Here is a 20,575-nt window from a genome sequence, read left to right as displayed (position 1 = left end):
GCGGCTTCCCACTAGCTATCTATTTTATATTTGGTAGTGTATATATGTCAATGCCACTCTCTCACTTCGTCCCAGCTTACCCTTCCCCCTCCCCGTGTCCTCAAGTCCATTCTGTACGTCTGCGTCTTTATTCCTGTCCTGCCCCTAGGTTCTTCAGAATCTTTCTTTGTTTGTTTTTTAGATTCCATATATATGTGTTAGCATACGGTATTTGTTTTTCTCTTTCTGACTTACTTCACTCTGTATGACAGACTCTATTCTTAAGTTCTAAAACACCCATGTAGGAAGGACTAGTATTATCATCATTCCACAGTTGATGAAATTAATGCCCAAGAGGTGACGTGTCTTGTCTAAAGGCACATGGTCACTAAGTGATGGAACCAGAATATGAACCCACATCTGGTTGATTCCAAAGCCTGACACTCACTGTGGCAGGTCTGATACTTGGTGCTACTGATGGGAAGAAGAAAGAACCCACATTGGCCCTGTACTCTCCTCCACGCTCTTCCTCTTATTTCCCTTGACCATACCAACACCTTATCTCTCTGCCCCCTTCCTTCCCTCTCTCCAAGTATTCTCCTCCCCTTCTCCCATTTCTTCTTTCTCTTCATGTACTTTCTCTTTCTCTAATTCACTGGTGAAGAGTTCCCCAGTGGTTTTCCATGTGCCAAAACCCATACTATGTATGCACTGGAGATGCAAAACTGGATGAGATTCACAACGTGTCCTTGAAGATTTCTCCATCTGGCTGGGATGCATGAGAATACAACATGTCACTGAAGAATCCCAGAGCAGGGTACTGAGGGGCCTCACAGAGGAAATCACCTTCTAGAAGGCAGTGAAAGCTTCCAGATAGGGTGTATTTGAGCTGGGTGTGTCCTGTGGGAGGAGTAGAACATTGGCAGAAGAGAAGGGAAGAAGGAGTAGTTCTTGTAGGACTGCAGGCTCTGAGCAGCCTCTGCTGAGCATAGGGGCACATGGGACAGTGGCAGATGGGTCTCTGCTCTAATGCACCTGCTTCCCACCTGCTCCACTTGCACAGAGGCCCTCAGAGCCATGTTTCAAATGCAAAGCTGACCATATCTATAGCCACCAAGGGTTCCCTTGGCCTGCAGGTTTAAATCCAAGCTCCTTAGCCTATCATTCAAGGCCCTCCACAGTCAGCCCCGGACAGCCTCACAGGCCTCAGTCACAGTGGATGACTCATGTTCTGCCTCCTGCCAATGCCATACCTTTGTTCAAACTCTTCCTCTACCTGGAATGTCTTTGTTCCCCTCTCCCACACCCCATGCCTGCTAATAAAAGGCCTGCCTTCCTGTAAAGACTGGTACAAATGCTGCTTTTCCCAAGAAACCATCTTAGATCACCCCAAGCTTAGTTAGTCTTTCCTTCCTCCTTGCTCTTTTGCATGGCTCTGTCAGAGCACTTAACAAACGGGGTGAGAGCTCTCTGTTTACTGGCTTACTGTTTACTCTCTTTCCTACATGCTAGATTGTGAGCTCCTTGGGGCCCCATCATGCAGATCTGGTTCATCTCTGACACCCCAGAACTCATGTCCTGATTCACAGAATAGACATGAGAAACTATTTATTGGATGAGTGAAGAAAATATTACATTACCTCTTTGCCTATTATCCCCTCTTTCCCCCTTTCCTTCCTTCCTCTCTGATTTTTCACCATTACAAATGAGAAAGTGTGGCCTAAAGAAGGCAATAAATCTAGATTCTCTGTCTTGATACAGAAAATGTAATAACATTGGACTAGGTTTCAGGAGGCCCAGTCTAGTTATGTCCCCATCTGACTCAATGTTTGCCCCTTGATGACTGATTTTACTCCCTGGGTCCCAATTTTTTTATCTTTCCAATGCAGTAATGTACAGAACACAGTAATTATGTATATTAATACTATGGGCATTAAAAGTTTTGGAGTTTATGATAAAATTGAATAGTGGAAAGATCACCAGCTTTGGAAGCAAACAGTCCTGGGTTTGAATCCCAGCTCTCCACTTATTAACTATGAGAGTTACTCCCTTGATTTCCTCATTTATAAATGGGAATGATGATTCCTACTTTTCAGGGTTGTTGTAAGGAGTAAATGAGCTGGTAGCCATAATATGAAGCTTTGTAAACATATTATATAGCTACAAACTATACCTTCTTTTACCTCTGAGCTACCTCCCAGAAAGGACATTATTTTGCCACTGGGATCTTCCCAACCTCTTCACCAGGGCTCCTGCTTTCAGTGTTTAATTTAGGCCAGTATCGACGAGAGGCAGTGAGCTACAAGAACTACGAATTCTTTCTCCCAGACAACATGGAGGCCCTACTTATCAGGAAGTGAGTACCTAATATTTTAAAGACCTGTGCTGCCCCCTGGCTGAGGGAGACCTTTGTTCAAATGATGGGGGAGTAGGACAGAGCAACTTGGGTTAACAAAGAGTTCATCTAGACTCTCAAAGGGTGGTTAGGACAGCCCTTCTACTCTCTTAACCGAAGCTTATTTCTGGTCATATCCATCCCCTGCTTAAGAACGTTTAACAGTTTCCTACTTCTGACAAGAGAGAGTGGAAACTTAGCCTAGAATTTAAAATAAGAGTCTCAGTAGCTTGGCCCACTCCAGTCTCATCCATTCAACCTCAAGTTGTCTCTCCTCTACAAGACTCTGAGCACTTCCAGAACAGAGCCTGGGTCTCATTTTTTGATCCATATCCTCTTAATAGAATTCAGCAAAGAGTAATCACTAAACAGATTTTTGCCAAAAGCATAAATACATTTCCACATTCTTACCTGTGCTTGCCCTGTTACATATGCCAGGAATGCCTTCTCCTTCACAGACCATATATTCAGGCTCTTCTTGGGTTCAAGAACCAATTCAGCTTGAGCGCTATTAGTTCAAGGTTTGGAGCCCTTAATATTATGGCTCTGTCATTAGTCAACTTTTCCTGGGTATGTTACTTTATACCTGCACCTAAGATGTCTACACAGAGCCATTTTCAACTGTGTGACCTCTCTGTGCTTGTCATAGTACCTAGAATATAGGACACCCTTTGTAGATATTCAACAGATGAATAATTTAATGTAGGACATCTGAGAGATAGTGCAAAAGATAATGCAGAAAAATAGAGAGGAACCCATCTTGGGTATAATGGTTGTTTCTGTTCCTTTCTTCATCTTTTTCAGGCAATGTGCCCTAGCAGCCCTGAAAGATGTCCATAACTATCTCAGCTGTGAGGAAGGTCATGTTGCGGTAAAGAAATTTGCATTTTCTCTTAGGTTTCTGCTGGGATGGAGAAGAGCTAATATATATTGAGCACTTACTATGTTCTAAACATTGTTCTAAGCACTGTGCACATATTTATTTAATTCCACCCTCCCCCACGAGATAGGTATTGTTATTATACTCCGTTTTATAGCCCAGAAGAATGTCGTGCAGAGAGATTAAATAATTAAATATTTTACCAAGGCGGCAGGCCAGAACTGGAATACAGGTTGTATAGCTCCAGAATCTACACTCCTTTTTTCTTTCTTTTTTTAAAAAAAATTATTTATTTGTTTTTTTGTTTGTTTGTTTGTTTATTGGCTGTGTCAGGTCTTAGTTGCAGCACATGAGATCTTCGTTGAGGCATGCAGGATCTTTTGTTGCAGTACGCGGAATCTTTCATTGCGGTGCATGAGCTATTCACTGCGGTGCACAGGCTTCTCTCTCATTGTGGCATGCGGGTTTTCTCTTCTCTAGTTGTGGCACACAGGCTCCAGGGTGCATGGGCTCTGTAGTTGTGGCACGCGGGTTCCAGAGAGTGTGGGCTCTGTAGTTTGTGACACGCAGTCTCTCTAGTTGAGGCACGCGAGCTCAGTAGTTGTGACACATGGGCTTAGTTGCCCCGCGGCATGTGGGATCTTAGTTCCCTGACCAGGGATCGAATCTTCATCCCCTGCATTGGAAGGCTGATTCTTTACCACTGGACCACCAGGGAAGTCCCCAGAATCTACACTCTTAACCAGTATACACTACCACTCCATCCCCAAGAATTCAGCAGGACTACACTAGAATTTGACTGCAATACAAACACTTTTAAGTTCTAGAGATTTAGCTAAACATTTAATCAATTTAATCTCATAGACCTTTGGGATTTGCAAATTCTAAAAGGGCTTCAAAGAGCTCCAAAGTGATAGGGAAGGAGGAAGCTTCACCTAGGAGTTGAGAGAATCAGTTCCAGCTCTGCTTTGTCAGAGTTTGTGACAGTTTTTCTCTCTGTGACGTTGGTTAAGGCAAACCCTTCCTCTAAGCCTCAGCTACTTTACCTGTAAAATAACCCTAATAAAACCCCACCATTTTCCTCTTGCTTTATTATGTCTACAGAGTCTGCTACATTTCTGGGCAGGCAGTGAGGGCTCAATGAGTGCTTGAGAAATTGATATAAGCCATTTCCAAATCCTTCAAAACCCTGTTCAAGTTTTATCCCCTTCTGGAAGCCCTCCACTTAGCACAGGGATGGTCAAAGAGTAGGCATTCCATCAGAGCCAGATTCAGAGCAAACCAATCTCATCGTATGCCTCTAGGTTTTTGATGCCACCAACACTACCAGAGAACGACGGTCACTGATTCTGCAGTTTGCTAAAGAACATGGTTACAAGGTAGAGTAACTCTCCAACTCTTACCTAGAGCCTACTCATTTAACAAACACCAAAGAAAGGCAAACCAGGGGATGCAGAGATGTCAAATCAGCGATCATAGGGTCAGCATTTTAATTTAGTTGTAGGGCTTTCCAGATCACAGTTAGAAGCAGCAAAACAGAACAGAACAGGAAAGAAGAGGTGCCACATTAGGCAATGGAAGATAATTGCTGACAAGCTGATACTGTGGGGGTGGGTATGAGGAAGGAGGAGAGAGAACCACTACAATTCAGGGCCAATCTGCCTCATAAAACTCAGAATCCTGAAAGCACCACTGTATAAAATTATGTTGTCAGAGATACCTCTAAAGATGACTCAGAGCCATTGAGAAGGGGTCAAGCTATGTTTGACTCCTACCAAACATAATTCCTTGCTGGAAATCTTTCTTCTGTTTCTTTTATAGGTCTTTTTCATCGAGTCCATTTGTAATGACCCTGACGTCATTGCAGAAAACATCAGGGTAAGGAGCACCAGTCACCTTTCCTTCTTATTTTGTCTCAGATTTGGATCATACCTAGAAATACCTCTGTGCAGTTAAAGGAGGTATTCTTCCCTGAGCTTCTCCTCCCACTTACTATAGGAAGTATTCCCTGACCACCCTGGCATACAATGATTCTGTGAAATTCCTTTAAGTATTGGAGAGGAAACTAAGGTTCCAAGAGGAGAAGTAAGTTGTCAAGGGTTCATACAGCCAGGAAGAGGTGGAACTGGGACTGGACCTCAAGCCTGGATGTCTGCCTTGAAAGCTCTTTTTCCTGTCCCACAATTGATATCAGAGCTATCACTGCTCTTTTCTACAGTTTCTAGGCATGTGGTCTAGATTTAGATCACTCACTACATTTTATTGTTCCCTATTTCATTAAATTACTGTATCTTAGGGACAGAGGAGACCTTAAAGGTCACATCCTTCAACACTTCATCAGAAACTTGAAATCTTAGCTAATTGTGCAGATTTTCTCTTTGTACCTCCAGTGTGGAAGCTCATTCCCTTCATTAAGTGCAGTCCAATCAAGCTGAAATCTGCCTCCCTGTAATTTCCACTCATTGGTCCTAATTTTGCCTCTTGAGGCATAGAATATGTCCAAGTCCTCTCTTTCCTTTTCATCCATCCACCTATCCATCCATTTGTTGATTAAACATAAATTGAATACATACACCTGGGCTGAAACATTCTGGGTACTAGAGACAGAAATAGATAGAGAAGAGCCTGGCCCTTGAGCTCACAATCTAGTGAGGGAGACTGACAATTTTATAGACATAATTCTGTGAGATCAGTGCTGAGATGAAGAAACAAAGGAGGCTGTGGCCGCACAGTGTTGAGGACCTAACCTTGCATGGGAAGGCTTCTCAATGAAGGTAATAGCTGACCTGCATCTTGAAGAATGCATAGGAATTTGGCAAGTAAAGAATGGAAAATAGGGGAATAGCATATACTAAGTATGGCATCTATGGGGAACTAGAAATAGCTTAGGTTGTCTAAAGCAAAGTGTGTGGAGGTCTAGAGGAGCAAAGGGAGAGGAGGATGAAGAAATCATTTGGGGCCTAATCATAACAAGCCATGAGTCACCTGCTAAAATATTTCATACTTTGTCCTAAAAGATGTGAGGAAATGGTGAAGGGTTTCAAGCAGAGGAATTCCGTATTCAGATGTGCATGTTAGAAATATCCTTCTGGCTGCTAGTATGGGAAAGTAACTAGACTATAGACAGTAACCAGTCACAAAGCTAGAGTGAGCATCCAGGAAAGAGATAATGGAGGCCAGTTGGAGAGATATTTAGAAGATACAGTGGGGAAGATTTGGTACCTTCTAAGAGGTAGGGGATGATAGAAAGAGACACATCTAGGATGACTCCCAGATTCATTTTAGGCTCAGGTGACTTGAGTAGATGATAGTGACATTCACTGAGATGGGGAATGTGGGTGGAGAAGGTAGATATATTAAGGGATTAGGAGTTGCCAGCCCCTCAGAAATCTAAAGCCAATATATGCCATGTTATCCCAGTAAACACTCAACACATGTAAGCCATTATGACCCCCGGCCAAGATCCCCTGTTCCTCTTCTTCAACCATTTCTCACACCACAATTTGCAGGCCACTTATAAATGTTTCTCTTAAACAGTGTGTGAACTGAATATAATGTAACAGACCTTGTTTGAGCACACACGGATAAGGAATGAGGAGTTAACACAGTTCAGATTCTCTTCAAATGACTGATTTTGTAAACTTGGGCAAGACCCTTTCTCCAAGTCTCAACTTCCTCATCTTTATGATGAGGAATGTTGTACTCAGTGATCTCTAAGGGCTCTTCCCAAGGGCACTGTCAGAGTCTCTGTCTCCCGTGGTTCTTTTGTCTTTCTCCCTTCTTCCAGCAAGTGAAACTTGGCAGCCCTGATTACATAGACTGTGACCATGAAAAGGTTCTGGAAGACTTTCTAAAGAGAATCGAGTGCTATGAGGTCAACTACCAACCCTTGGATGATGAACTAGACAGGTAAGAACCCAGAACCCCAAAGTAAAGGTCAGGATCCTTAGCCCGGTTTTGATGTCTTGTAGGACCTGGAGGAATTCCTTCCTTCTCTGGGCCTCAACTTTATTTGTAACATCAGGAAACTGTACTTGATTTGTCTTCAAGGGCCCTCCCAGCTCTAATTATCCATGAGATGGTGATTCCTTGATGTGTAAGGTGTTCATAAGAGGCTTGAAGTAGTGTTTTCCTGAACAATATGGACATATTAGGACCCTGATCTCAGGGGGGGAAATGCCTCTCTCCTGTGGTTGTTGCTATTATGTTTTCAAAAGTATTCTTCACACATGGATGACATTTCAGTTTCCAAACATGTTCACCTTTTTTGTTTCATTGAATCCCCTCGGCATCCCTGTTAAGGAGGCTGAAATAGGTCTTATGATCATAAATTTTCAAGAAGAGGAAATTGCATCTTAGAGAGCTGAAACCGCTTGCTCAAGCTTCCACCACAAGTCAGAGGGTAGAGCTAGGATTCTAACCACATATTCTGTCTCTTAATCATGTCTGTTTTCACAACATGCATGCACCTTCAATCAATAAGTATTTGGATTCTTTGGGCTATGGTGTACATCGGGGGTGTAAATAAGGGAAAGAGAGGTAGGTTCTATCCTCAGGTAGCTTCCATAGTGCTTTGACATATGGGAAGATACATGAAAAATATGAAACTTTCATTCATAATACCAACTAAAGATTGGAGAGGTGTTAGCTGGCAGTACAGGGAAGATGTGAGTTTTAGACGTAGGGTATACCCAGAACCTCACTTTCTTTCAAAATGGATTGTGATGAGAAGAGACCCTGGTCACTCAGACCCTTTGGGCTCCAAGTAACAAGTATAAGGAGGCTGCTAACAGTCATCACCACCCTAAGACGTTTAAAGAGCATCATTCCAACTTTGTCCAACCAAAGTCTCCAGAGGTGAGCATTGTTACTGCCTCACTTCTTAGATGGGGAAACAGACCCAGGGCAGGGCAAGGGCTTACCTGAGGCCACACAATGAGTGAGTAGCAGAATATATACTCAAATTCTTGTCTTCAAACTTCCATCATGGTTATCCTCCTCCCACATCCCTATATCATAAAAAGTGTCACATGAGGCTTAGACACTCAGGGCAAGGGGCAGGACCTTGTGTACAATTGTGAATATTGTTCACTGTGCCAGGTCATGGGTACACTTACTTTTCTCACCAAGACACATGTACTGGAGTGGGGGAAACTTTTTCAAATTTCCACAAAGACACTGTATGAATAGTAGCATATGGTGGAAGAAGTTTGAAGGAGGGGAGCTAAAATGAAAGAACAACATTGAGAAAGCCCCTAGCCTTTGGCCTAGACTGCTGCAGGTACTCGGTGTTTGATGAATCAGTTTGGGTCTGAAGACAACTGATTCTGAAAGTTGGTTTTATCTAATCGTTTTTCCATCAACAGACATTTACAATCCATGCATCAAGGCCCCCCCCTAAGCTGTGCCCTAGGAACCCAAAGAGGGAAGGGCTATCTATCTCTGTTCTGATAGAATGCCCACTTGGTTGAGGAAGACAATGAGTATGCAGTTGACCAGAATTGTGGGGATGGTAAAGCAAGTGGGGTGGGGGAACACAGAAGAGGGGACCCAGTCCAACTTGGAGGAAAAGGTCTGGAAGAGCATGTTTACCCAGCAGGTAGACTAGACATGCGTTTAGGGCACCAGCAAGGTAGAGTCCACCAAAAATAAGAAAAAATATTCTTGAAAGCTTTTAATAGTTTGTATTTCAAAAACAGCATCAAGGTAGTCAAAACAGAAAAAAATATAACCAGAACTCAGTAGAACTTCTTCATATTATAATATAGCTTATAATTTTTATTTTAAATTACACATGATGGGGGTAAGCATTAGCTACTATAATACTTTTGATGTGAAGTACATTTAAATGACTTCACATAATCCTGGGCTCAAAGAAAACTGTCTAAAGAGAGTGAATGTACTGGTTCTTGAAGGATGGATGCATAGGAGCTCAACTTTGGAAATCAGGCAAATAACATCTTTTCAAGGAAAGAGAACAGTACCTTGTAATGGCCTAGTTAAATCTGAATAAAAGTAGAGGAGTACAGAGAATATTTAAGCAAAAATATTAAGGCTAGAATGAATCAGAGAAGTTATGAGCATGGACATGGAACACTGAGGTGAGGCAAAGCAGGACTAGTGTGTGAAGGCACCTAGAATGTCAGACTAAGCTACGGAATTTGGAAGTTCTCCTAGAGCCACTCAGGACCTAGTGCCAGGAACAAGACAACAAGGCTACATCAGATATTTCCTACTTAGGTTCTGAGAGTCATAGATGAGATGGTTGGAGTTTGACATTAGGCAAATCAATTCCTCTCTCTGTGTTTCAGTTTCCTCACCTATCAGAGATAATAATCTCTGCTTCCTAGGATGGTTATGAGGATTTATGCACTTTGAAGCCCCCACCCCTGCCAGATGCACACACACACACAAAATGGTCAGCAAATGCAAGTGGCCTGTGAGATGTTGGAGACAGTCAGGGACACAAAGGATTACTGTTTCTCTCTGAGTATGTCAGCAGTGTGAACCACAAAAGAGGGAACCCTAGATGACTGAAGTGTGAGGAGTGAAAGTAAAAAGACAGTCTGGCTCAAACTGAGATTGAGGAAAGGAGACAAAAGGAGATGGTAGCAGGCAGTGAGCTCCTCAGAGTGGCCATGAACCAAGTCTCTAGAACAGGTACCCAGAACAGGGCAAGGCATAGCACCTTGTTAGAGGAAAGGTAGGTGAGAGCTGGGTTATGGAGGAGGCTTGAAGGCAGGGTGTGTGGTTGGGGCTTTCTCTTGGGATCAGCCTCTCCACCATCAGCCCCTGAGCTGCCCTTGCTCCTGCTTGGGCTGGCCCAGCCACCTGTCCTACATCAAGATCTTCGACGTGGGCACACGCTACATGGTGAACCGAGTGCAGGACCACATCCAGAGCCGCACAGTCTACTATCTCATGAACATCCACGTCACACCCCGCTCCATCTACCTATGCCGGCACGGTGAGAGTGAACTCAACCTCAGAGGCCGCATCGGAGGTGACTCTGGCCTCTCAGCTCGGGGCAAGCAGGTAGGGATGGCCCCATGCACTCAGAGGTGTTGGCTGAGCTGGTCCAGGTGGGCTGCGGGTTGGTGGGGTGGCTGCTGCCTGGGTCCTGAGGATGGGGGTACTCAGTGGCAGGATAAAGGCAGGTTCTGGTCACTCTTGCTCTTCCACCCCATCAGCCACTCAGTTTTGACCCATTGAATAGCTCCCAAGTGCCAACAGCATCTGCAAGTCCGATGGCTTGGTCCTGGTGCTCCAGGCCTTCCCAGATCTGGCTGCTCCTCCAGCCCCATTACAATAAGCACCCTCTCTCTTGCTTGACTGGTCCCCTCATCTTTCTCACAACTCTGTGCTTTTGCTTGTGCAGATTCCCCACCGAGGCTGTCCTCCTCTGTCCCCTCTGTCAGCTGGTGACCATCATTTGCACAGATAGCTGCCTTAAAGTGCCCCACCTTTGAATCCGTCTTCTCCTCCATTACTCAGGGCTGATGCTACTCCCCCAATCCCCCACTACAGGTCATCACAGGGTCAGCACTTGTCCCCCACCAGTTACCGCTTCTTTTCTGCCCTCCCTCCTCCACCCCTTCCAGGACCCATCTCCTGCTCCATGAGCTGGTCCAGGAAGCCCTCCCCCTGTCCTTTCCTGCTCTCCTAGGCAGGTCACCTGGGCTCCATCCCCACCCAGTTCTGGCCCATCTCTGACCCTCACGGTGGGAGTCTCTTCTTTGTAGCTGAGAATAGTGAGCTGCACATTATGGGTGCTGGCCAATTAAAGAGACACATTTTCCCATGTTTGGCCCTGTCCCTGGGCTTGTTAACACAGTTATTGTTCTTGCTGGGAGGATGGCTTGGGGTGGAACAAGTGGGAAAATAAGGTGCAGGAGGGAGGGAGTGTCCTCTTTTATTGGACACCTCTGCACATTCATGGCACCATCTGCTTCCACATGTGTGGCCTCATTTAATCTTCACAACAGCTCTGTGGGGTGGCCATTACCGTCACTGATTTATGGATGAGGAGGCTGAGGCCCACACAGGAACAGAGAGTGGCCCCTGGTCACACAACCAGTAAAGGACAGAGCCAGGACTGAAAACCAGGCCTTCATGCTTGCTCCTCAGCCTCCCCCACTGCAGAGCTGGCAGTGTCACAGGCAAGGCATCGCACTGGAAGGCCTGGTCCTCCTGGATCATTTTTTCTTACCTTCAGACTGGTAGCCTCCCCTCGAGGTAGACTCTGACCTCTGACTCTCGCCTCTCTCGCAGAGTCAGAGACCACTGGAGGAGCCAACCTAGCCCGTGGCACCACCTACAGCCAGGGGTCTCTTGGTTAGGGCTGTCCGTGGCTTTGCCTGCACAATTTAGCACCCAGTTTGGACACATGGCCATCTCCACCCAACATGCCTCCTTGAACACAAGTGTGCGCATGTACATGCACACGCCTGGCCCCAACCTTCATGATAAAGGGCACAGTGCACCATGCATTGTTTACAAAGCACTTTCCCATCAACTGTCACCCACCACCAATCACAGTAGCTCTCACTTACTATGTGCCAGGGAGCGCTCTGGGTTCTCCCCGTCCACTATCCAACGTGACACTCACAGAGACCAGGCTGAGTGAGCTAATGCTGTTTGCATTTTATAGGCAGGAGATATGAGGCCAGAGACGGCCAGGGACATGTCCCAGGCCACACAGGCATAACCCCCATTGCCTGTCTCCCAGTCAGCACTCCTTCCACCAGAGAACACTGACTGCTGACTCATAATCCATAATTAGAATGTGTGTACACAATGCCTATATTTGTACATAAAAATGTGTGCCTGTATCTGTACATTTGTGCAGATGTTCCTCACACACCATCTGTGATGAATAACATGCCTATATGCAGAAGAAAAGCGAACCACTTGCTCATCTGGGCTCCCACAAACCTAAAAGTGGTTCCTTTTGGTGCTGTCACTGTTTCCCTCACTGGACTGGCCATGTCTTAATAACAGGACAGCCCAGTACCCAGCACATGGCCACACACACTCAGTAAATGTTTGAATGCCCTTAGAACCTGGGTACCAGGTCCCCTGCTCAAACAATGAGAATTCACAGGGTCAAAGAGAAATGTACCCCACATCCCACCCCCATACACTTCCAGACCACACTCAGAGTACCCAGAACACTAGAATTTCCTGCCCAGAGTCTGCTTCCATTACTTACACGGGCACATCCCAGAGTCTGTTCACCTGAGAAAAGGCCACGTCACAGAAGTGTTCACCCCTAGGCAAAGGGGTGGCCAAGGGGTTACTGTTTGTGTGTCATGGAGATTGGTGGAGATATGGTATGGACAGAACTTGTTCCTGTGACTGGATTATCCATAAACGTGTACTCAAGGCACCTAGGAGTGCAGGATGGAGCAGAAATGGGAAAAGGAGGGAAGTAGACTATGAGTGGAGTGCTTCCATTTGTACTTTTGTCCCAGGCTCCACAAATGTTAGAGGTGGGTTGTTTGAATGAATGAACAATCAAGTAGGGGGTTCTGTGAGCACACACACACACACATATGCACATATACACACATAAATACACATATTCTTCTCTATTCCCTTGGTCCTTAGTCACATGGACAAGAGTATGACTTTTTATAAATTGGGAATATTTAAACTCTACTTTTGCTTGTTCATCATCACTCCATTATTTGTGGCAGATCTGAAATTCTTCTCATGGTTACCCTGTCTTCTTTCATCTCTCTTTCTCCCCTGCTCTCCTCCTTTGCACCCTTACTCCCCAGTATGCCTATGCCCTGGCCAACTTCATTCAGTCCCAGGGCATCAGCTCCCTGAAGGTGTGGACCAGCCACATGAAGAGGACTATCCAGACAGCTGAAGCCCTGGGTGTTCCCTATGAGCAGTGGAAGGCCCTGAATGAGATTGATGCGGTGAGATGGAGGGGGATGGATTTCCTGGTGGGTGGTGAGGCTTGACTCTAGGCTTATCCCCTGGATTGCCTCTACTCTGGCTCATATGGGGAACCTAATTAATTCAACAAACATTTTTTACGCTAAACACTGTTCTGTGTCTTGGGGATCCAGTGAAGGCCAGAACAGACAAGGTATTTACTCTCATGGAGCCCAAAGGCAGACTGTGAATAAGACATTGCATTGCATGTGACAAAAGTTTGTGAGAGGGGAAGTACAAGGGACTATAGAGTCTCAGAAGGTGAGGGTACTCTTGACAAGACAGTGGTGGAAGATTTAGAAGGAAAGCTTCCTAGAGGAAGCTGGAGATGAGACAAGAAGCAGGCAAAATGGGCTGGGGTGAGGGAATAATTTTAATTCGAGAAATAGGGAACAGTTCATGTGAAAGCCCAGAGGTGAGAAGAGAGCATGACATGTTTAGGGAACTGAGGAAAAATAGCAGAGAGTCTGGGACAATGAGTGTGAGGTCTGGAGAGAAGGGAGATGAGGTTGGAAAGGAAGACAGCTTATAGGGCTTTATAGTCCATGTTGAGGGATTTGGATGCTGCCCTAAAAATGGGAAGCCATTGATGTGGTCTAAGTCAAGGAAGAGTGGCCTGAATGTGATTCACATTTTCTTAAAAAAAACGACCACTCTGGTCATGTGTGGAGACTAGGTGAGAAGAAGGCCAGAATGAGAATGCATACAAGTATGGAGATGGCTGCATTAGTCTAGGCAAGAGGTGAGGGTGTGATGGCCAATATGTATATTGGAGATGAAATGAAGAAGAAAAATTTGGTAAATATTTCACCTGACCCTCGTGACATGGCAGTCTCTCTTTAGAGTCAGGTTTTTCCATGAGCTTTTTGAGAAGGTGTTTCCTCTCCATTGTCTCACCTGCACTATAGGTACACTGATCTCAGGTTAGACACTAAAGTAAAAGCTTCACCACAGATGTAGATAACTTGTGTGTAGGTAGGTTAATCTGATTGCCTGCTAGATAAATACAGAGAAGTATGTTTGTGTATACATAATACATATATGCTTAACTGTAGATGTACAGAGACACACATATTTAGAAAAGGGATATACAGCATTGTTATACATATCACATATATTTGTTATAAAATACATGCAAGCAACAGTTCATCATAATTGTTCAGTTATTGTTTGTTTCTGGCCCACATGTGGTGTAAACATTTATTGGATACCTACTCCATTTCAGGCTCTGGAGTAGTGCTGGAGACAGAGATTTGTTCCTGTCTTCACTGGGTTTTCAGAAAAAAACAGGGTAGACAGAGGAATGCAAAATAGCGTGTGTGATACAGGCTCTGATGAGTTAGAATGTGGGCACACAGATGTTGGGGCAAGGCATCTGACCCAGCCATGATCTACCTAGAGGAAGTGATGCCTAGCTAAAACCTAAGGGGTGAGTAACAGTGAGCCAGATAGAGAGGATCAGGGATAGTATGTCACGCAGAGAAAGCAGCATAAGCAAAGAGGGAATTCTGTGTGTGTGTGTGTGTATAGAACTACTAAGGTCATAGCAGTGGAGATGGAGAGGGAAGAAAAAGGAATAGATCTGAGAGAAATTTAACAGGTAGAATCTCAGAAATTAGCTATGAGGGGATGGGTAAGGAAGAAGGAAGAATTTAGAATGATGTCTAATTTTCTGGTTGCTTTTCCATTCAGTAATATATTAATAATTAGATATATTAATCTAATAATATTAGATTAAATTAATCTATTTAAATTGCTATATAATCAAAATAATATTAATTAATATAATAATATATTCCATTGATTGAGTTTTCAAAATGTGCCTTGTACATTCTGTACTAGTCTCTTTTACATATATTATCTCTAATATTCAAACTACTGTTGTGAGGTAGTTATAATTATCCTTATTTTGCAGATGAGGAAAATAAAATTCAGAGAAGTTAAGCAATTTTCCTTAAGTCAATAAAGAGTCAGTGGCCACTTCCACAGGCAACAGGCTCCCAGCATGCCTCAGAATAGAAAGTCAAAGCCAATCTGGAAGGACCTTGTGTATATACAGGGTGTACTTTCTCCTATGGACAGTGTCAGTTGCAGGTTTGACACTGCCTGTCTTCTTGTAGGTTGGGGCAGGGGTGAACCTAAACCCTAAGGGAAGCTTGGTTGACAGCTCAAAAGCACATTGCTCCCCTACAGGAAGGTCTACTTGGAATCTACACAACCAAAAGGAAATCTTACAAACCCAACATCACTTCCCACCTCTACCAGCAGCCACCTCACTTCTGTGGATTTCTCAGTGGGAACTCATTCTCTGAGCCCTTGATTGCTTCTTTGGGTGTGGAGAGTGTATCTCCCCAAGGACCACTCTGAAACTGTTAGGAATTTACTAATTCTTGCCTTCTGAGAAGTCTGTGGACACCTGTTTCTTTATTTGCCAGAGGTCCTGGAGCAGAGGTGTGGGCAGGAGGAATGGGAAATGCTATAACACAAGAAAGCACTGCTGTGGATGTGTGCACATACGTGCGCCTGCCTACACAGTCACAGACATCCACCATAGGTATGTTTACACTCACAGACCTGCACTTTACAGACACATGGACCCAGTAGTCAAACACAGGTTCCCTCTCAGATGCATCTACCAATCATATTTGCACCACTCATGCACACACATACACACTTACAGAGAGACACACCTAGAGATACATATCACACTCACCGTAGACACACATGTAGTCTTTGCATATATCTACATCACATAGACACATAGAGGCATACCGGGGACATATAAACAGTACAGACACATAACCTCAATCATATTACCACAGATTCACGCAGACCTCAGACATAGGTACACAGATACTCACACATATAATCAGGGACATACACACTCACAGATACACATACCACAGATACACTGAGACCCACATGGAGAGACAGACCACAGAGACACCCATGCAGGCACATTCTTAGATGATCAGACAGTCTGTATACACACACACTCACACCAATACACTATACATATGCTGAGACAAATACACAACCAACAGCATAGGACCTTAAACATACCACAACTACACACCATAAGCATGCTGCACACACACAGATAAACACAGTCACAAATCCCCACAAATTTATAAAAATACACACTCATATATACAATGTACACCTATAAACCTATTGGGACAACCATAGAGAAACACCACAGATACCCACCATACACTCAGCCTGAACACACCTATACACATGCACTCATTCTCACATCCACACAGCTACACACCTTGTGCATACATACACACATACATTGACAACAGACGCAGACCTAGAGCTGTGTTCACAGAAACCCAGGTGCTTGTGTGCTAACGTTCCACAATCATTGGCTTCAGAACTATGGTAAAGGCTGTGGGGATTTCAACTTGTGAATACTTTTGTTCCCAAATAATTTTTCTCAGGGTGTCTGTGAGGAGATGACCTACGAAGAAATCCAAGAACACTACCCTGAAGAATTTGCACTACGAGACCAAGATAAATATCGCTACCGCTATCCCAAGGGAGAGGTAAGGTTTGGAGGGGTGGCCAGACTCTTAGGACTCCTCCCCAGTATCTCTATTCCAACTACCAGGATTCCATATTTTCCCAGACAGCTTTAAAAACAGGATAAAGCAAATTTTTCAGCATCTTCCATCCCACAAGGCACATGATTATCTGGCCCTTGGCTGTCTCATTCTTAGCTATAGGCAACAGATTCCTCTTTTTTTAAAAGCTACACATTTGCCTGATTATTTTCCTGTCTTCTTTCAGGAGGGTTCACTTTGTCCTAGACTTTGTCTTTGATATCCTTACACTAAAGGTATTTGAAATAGTTCAATATACTCTAATTTCCTGACATTTTATTGCCAAGTTGCCTAAAGCTCCAGCCTCTCTGGACTGTGGGTTGGAGTCCCAAGGGACAATGGCTAACGGTTTATCCAACTTCTTTACCACCACATGAACCAGACTATCAATTCCCTATTCCCATGTGAGGTAAATCCTCGTTGTTTTCAACCCAGTCTCCATTTAGCCAGTTCCACATGTTAGAATATTTATTAGTCATACTCCATTTCTGATACAGATCCCAGGGAACAATGATCAGAAAGCAGGATATCAGAGAAGAAGAAACAATAGATATCCTGTGTTACAAAGCACTTTCACATTTGTATTTTCATCCTCAAAAATGACATTATGAAGTCAGTCTGACTTTGCCCTCATTTTCCTTTATATATTTTGAAGCTATGTTGTTAGAGGCATACAAATTTAAAGCAATTATATCTCCTTAGTGAATTGTATATTTTATTATTACATAGTGAGCAAGCCTCTTTCCCACTAATAATGCTTTTTGCCTAAAAGTGTATTTTATATGATATTTATATAGCTATATAAGATTTCTTCTGGTCAGTATTTGCCTAGTTCATCTTTAGTCATTTACTTTCAACTTCTCTGTGTATTTTTGTTTTGTTTCTTATAGACAGTGTATAGTTGGCTTTTATTGGTTTTAATAAAAACTGAAAACGTATGTCTTTTGAATGGTAAATTTGGTACACTTACTTTTATTGTAATTACTGATTTATTTGAACTTCTTTCTATTCTCTTATTTTGAGCTCTCTAGGCTTAGTTTATCTTTTCTCTTTTCCTCCCTTCTTTAGAATTGATAGAGTTTTTACATCTATATTTGACTTACACAATCTCTTTCCATTCTTTTAGAGTTACTCTTAACATTTTAATATGTGTGATTGACAAAATCTAAAAATCAATATCTCCACCCACCCCCTAAAACGATATAAAAATGTTACAACTCTGGTCACTCCCTCTCTTAACTTACATGTTAATTGTTGTTTTGTATTTTACTTCAAACTTGTGTCTTATCCCCCAAATGAATTATTACTGTTATTAATAAATTTATTATTGTAAGCACAACTTACTAAGTAGATGTTGACTGAATTAATGCTTACTGAAGCACTTCAATTTACAACAATCTATCAGAATATATCACTATTTGTTCCTATAATATCAACATATTATATTTTTTAAGTTAAATCAATATTACCAGAGTAGAATTATTATAAATGTTAGACAAAATAGAGCTACTTCCAAACGAGTAATAAACTTTGTACCCACATAGATGGATTTTTTTTCTTTTTTAAAAATTTTGTTGGATTATAGTTGATTTACAATGTTGTATTACTTTCAGGTATACAGCAAAGTGATTCAGTTATACATATACATATATTCATTCTTTTTCAGATTCTTTTCTCATAAAGGTTATCACATAATATTGAGTAGAGTTCCCTGTGTTATACAGTTGGTCCTTGTTGGTTATCTATCTTATATATAGTAGTGTGTGTCTGTTAATCCCAAGCTCCTGATTTATTCTCCCCCCCCCCAATTTTCCCCTTTGGTAACCATAAGTTTGTTTTTGATATCTGTAGGTCTGTTTCTGTTTTGTAAATAAGTTCATTTGTATCATTTATTAAAAATGAGATTCCACATATGTGTGATATCATATGATATTTGTCTTTCTCTGACTTACTTCACTTAATATGGTAAGTGAAGTGAAGCATCCATGTTGCTGCAAATGACATTATTTCATTCTTTTTTATGGCTGAGTAATAGTTCATCATATATGTATACCACATCTTCTTTATCCATTCATCTGTTGATGGACATTTAGCTTGCTTCCATGTCTTGGCTATTATAAATAGTGTTGCAGTGAACATTAGGTGCATATATCTTTTAGAATTATGGTTTTCTCTGGATATATGCCTACGAGTGGGATTGCTGGATCATATGACTGTTCTATTTTTAGTTTTTAAGGAACCTCCATACTCTTCTAGATGGATTTTATATAGTGGAAAAGGGGTAAAATCACTTATCCAATTAAAATATAATTCTTATTAGCTAAAAAATAATATTGTATACAGTCAGTGTTTATTTAGATTTAATCACATATTTACCAATTCCCTTGATCATTCTTTCTCCTTACAGCTCAAGTTTTCCTTCTGGGTTCAATGTCTATCTTCCTTTAGAAGTTTCTTTAGGAGGATCTGTTGGTAGTAGACTCACCTTTCTTTTTGTCTAAAAATGTCTTTGGGAGGGATGGTCCTTAATCCTAGATGGTATTTTGGCAAGGTATAAAACTCTAGGATGACAGTTTTCTCTCGGCACTTTGGAGAAATTATCCCCACTGTCTTCTGGCTTCTAACATGGTTAAGAAGTCTCCTGCAAGTCTAATTGTCATTTCTTTTCTCTCTGGCTGCTTTTAGGGTCTTTGGGTCTCTATTGCTTTTAAGTTCCACTCTGATATGTCTAAATATTAATTTCTTTTCATTTATCTTGCTTAGGGTTAATTGGACTTCCTGAATCTGAGGACTAGGATTCTTCATCGATTCTAGAAAATTCCCAGACATTATATCTTTAACTATTCCTCGCTCATATTTTCTCTATTATCTCCTTGAAATGCAATTAGATGTGTGCTAGTCCTGTCTCTATCCTTTATGTCTCCTAACTTCTTCTTATTTTCAATCTCTTTGCTACATTCTGAGTAATTTCTTCAGCTCTATCTTCCAGAACAGTATTTCTTAAATTGTATCTAATCTGCTGTTTACTCTATGCATTGAGTTTTCCATTTTAATGACTATACCTTTCATTTATAGAAATTCTACTTAGTTCTTTTTCAAATCTAGATCATATATTCAATAGCAACTTATTTCTTCCTTACATTTTTGATTCAATCCTTTATTTCTTTCAAAATCTCAAGCATATTCGTTTTATATTGTGGATCCTTTATCTTAAGTTGTTAGGGTTCTTGTTGTTTCTGCTTATTTTTACTCATGATAGCTTATTTTCCTTGCATGTTATGTGAGCTTCAGTTTGATGAAAATTTATCCGTGGGAATCTCATTCAGTCTGAGTTGAGAGAATCCAGAGAGAATTTCCATTTGCTTCTTCCAGACACTCTTGGCAGCTAATGACTTGAAATCACTTTTTATTAAACTCTCAGCTTAGCATTTTCTAAAACACAGAGGTAGTATAATTCTGAACCACAAATCTACCTGAGGATAGGCTTGTGGTTATACATTCTTACAGGAGGCTTTTCCTAATTTTTTCCACCAAGAGTCAGGCAGAGACAGATATATTTTCTTACTGTTTCCCTTTGCCTGTGGATATATTTTTTAGTTTATACTTTTGCTGAGGATGTAGTCCTTTGAAGGTCTCAGATTTTTGTGAGAATCTCAGTCCCAAATCCCCACTTCGTATACACCTAAGGCCTTGTCTCATGTTTTAAAAGCTCAAAGCTCTTGGATACTGTGATTGGCAAATGCCCTCATGGGAGTTGTGGCTTCT

General features: G+C 42.3%; 1 protein-coding gene across 6 annotated transcripts in view; it reads left to right on the top strand.

The window, feature by feature from the left end:
* PFKFB1 (6-phosphofructo-2-kinase/fructose-2,6-biphosphatase 1) overlaps positions 1–20,575 on the top strand; it is a 68,218-nt gene that overhangs the window by 34,995 nt on the left and 12,648 nt on the right. For 5 of the 6 annotated variants that reach the window (XR_014258453.1, XR_014258454.1, XM_082445187.1 and 2 more), the window contains exons 2-9: positions 2,227–2,335; positions 3,179–3,245; positions 4,559–4,633; positions 5,076–5,132; positions 7,042–7,163; positions 10,082–10,289; positions 13,037–13,183; positions 16,649–16,753. Coding sequence is in view for 4 of the 6 variants with exons in the window: in XM_082445187.1 (XP_082301313.1) it covers positions 2,227–2,335; positions 3,179–3,245; positions 4,559–4,633; positions 5,076–5,132; positions 7,042–7,163; positions 10,082–10,289; positions 13,037–13,183; positions 16,649–16,753 (890 nt within the window). In the remaining 2 variants the exon portion in view is untranslated. The remainder of the gene's footprint in view (positions 1–2,226; positions 2,336–3,178; positions 3,246–4,558; positions 4,634–5,075; positions 5,133–7,041; positions 7,164–10,081; positions 10,290–13,036; positions 13,184–16,648; positions 16,754–20,575) is intronic. The other variant, XM_082445184.1, reaches the window with a different exon arrangement.

The sequence above is a fragment of the Balaenoptera physalus genome, assembly GCF_965194825.1.
Source record: "Balaenoptera physalus genome assembly, chromosome: X".
NCBI classification, from domain to species: Eukaryota; Metazoa; Chordata; class Mammalia; order Artiodactyla; family Balaenopteridae; genus Balaenoptera; species Balaenoptera physalus.
This window is presented reverse-complemented; position numbering and strand designations above follow the sequence as displayed.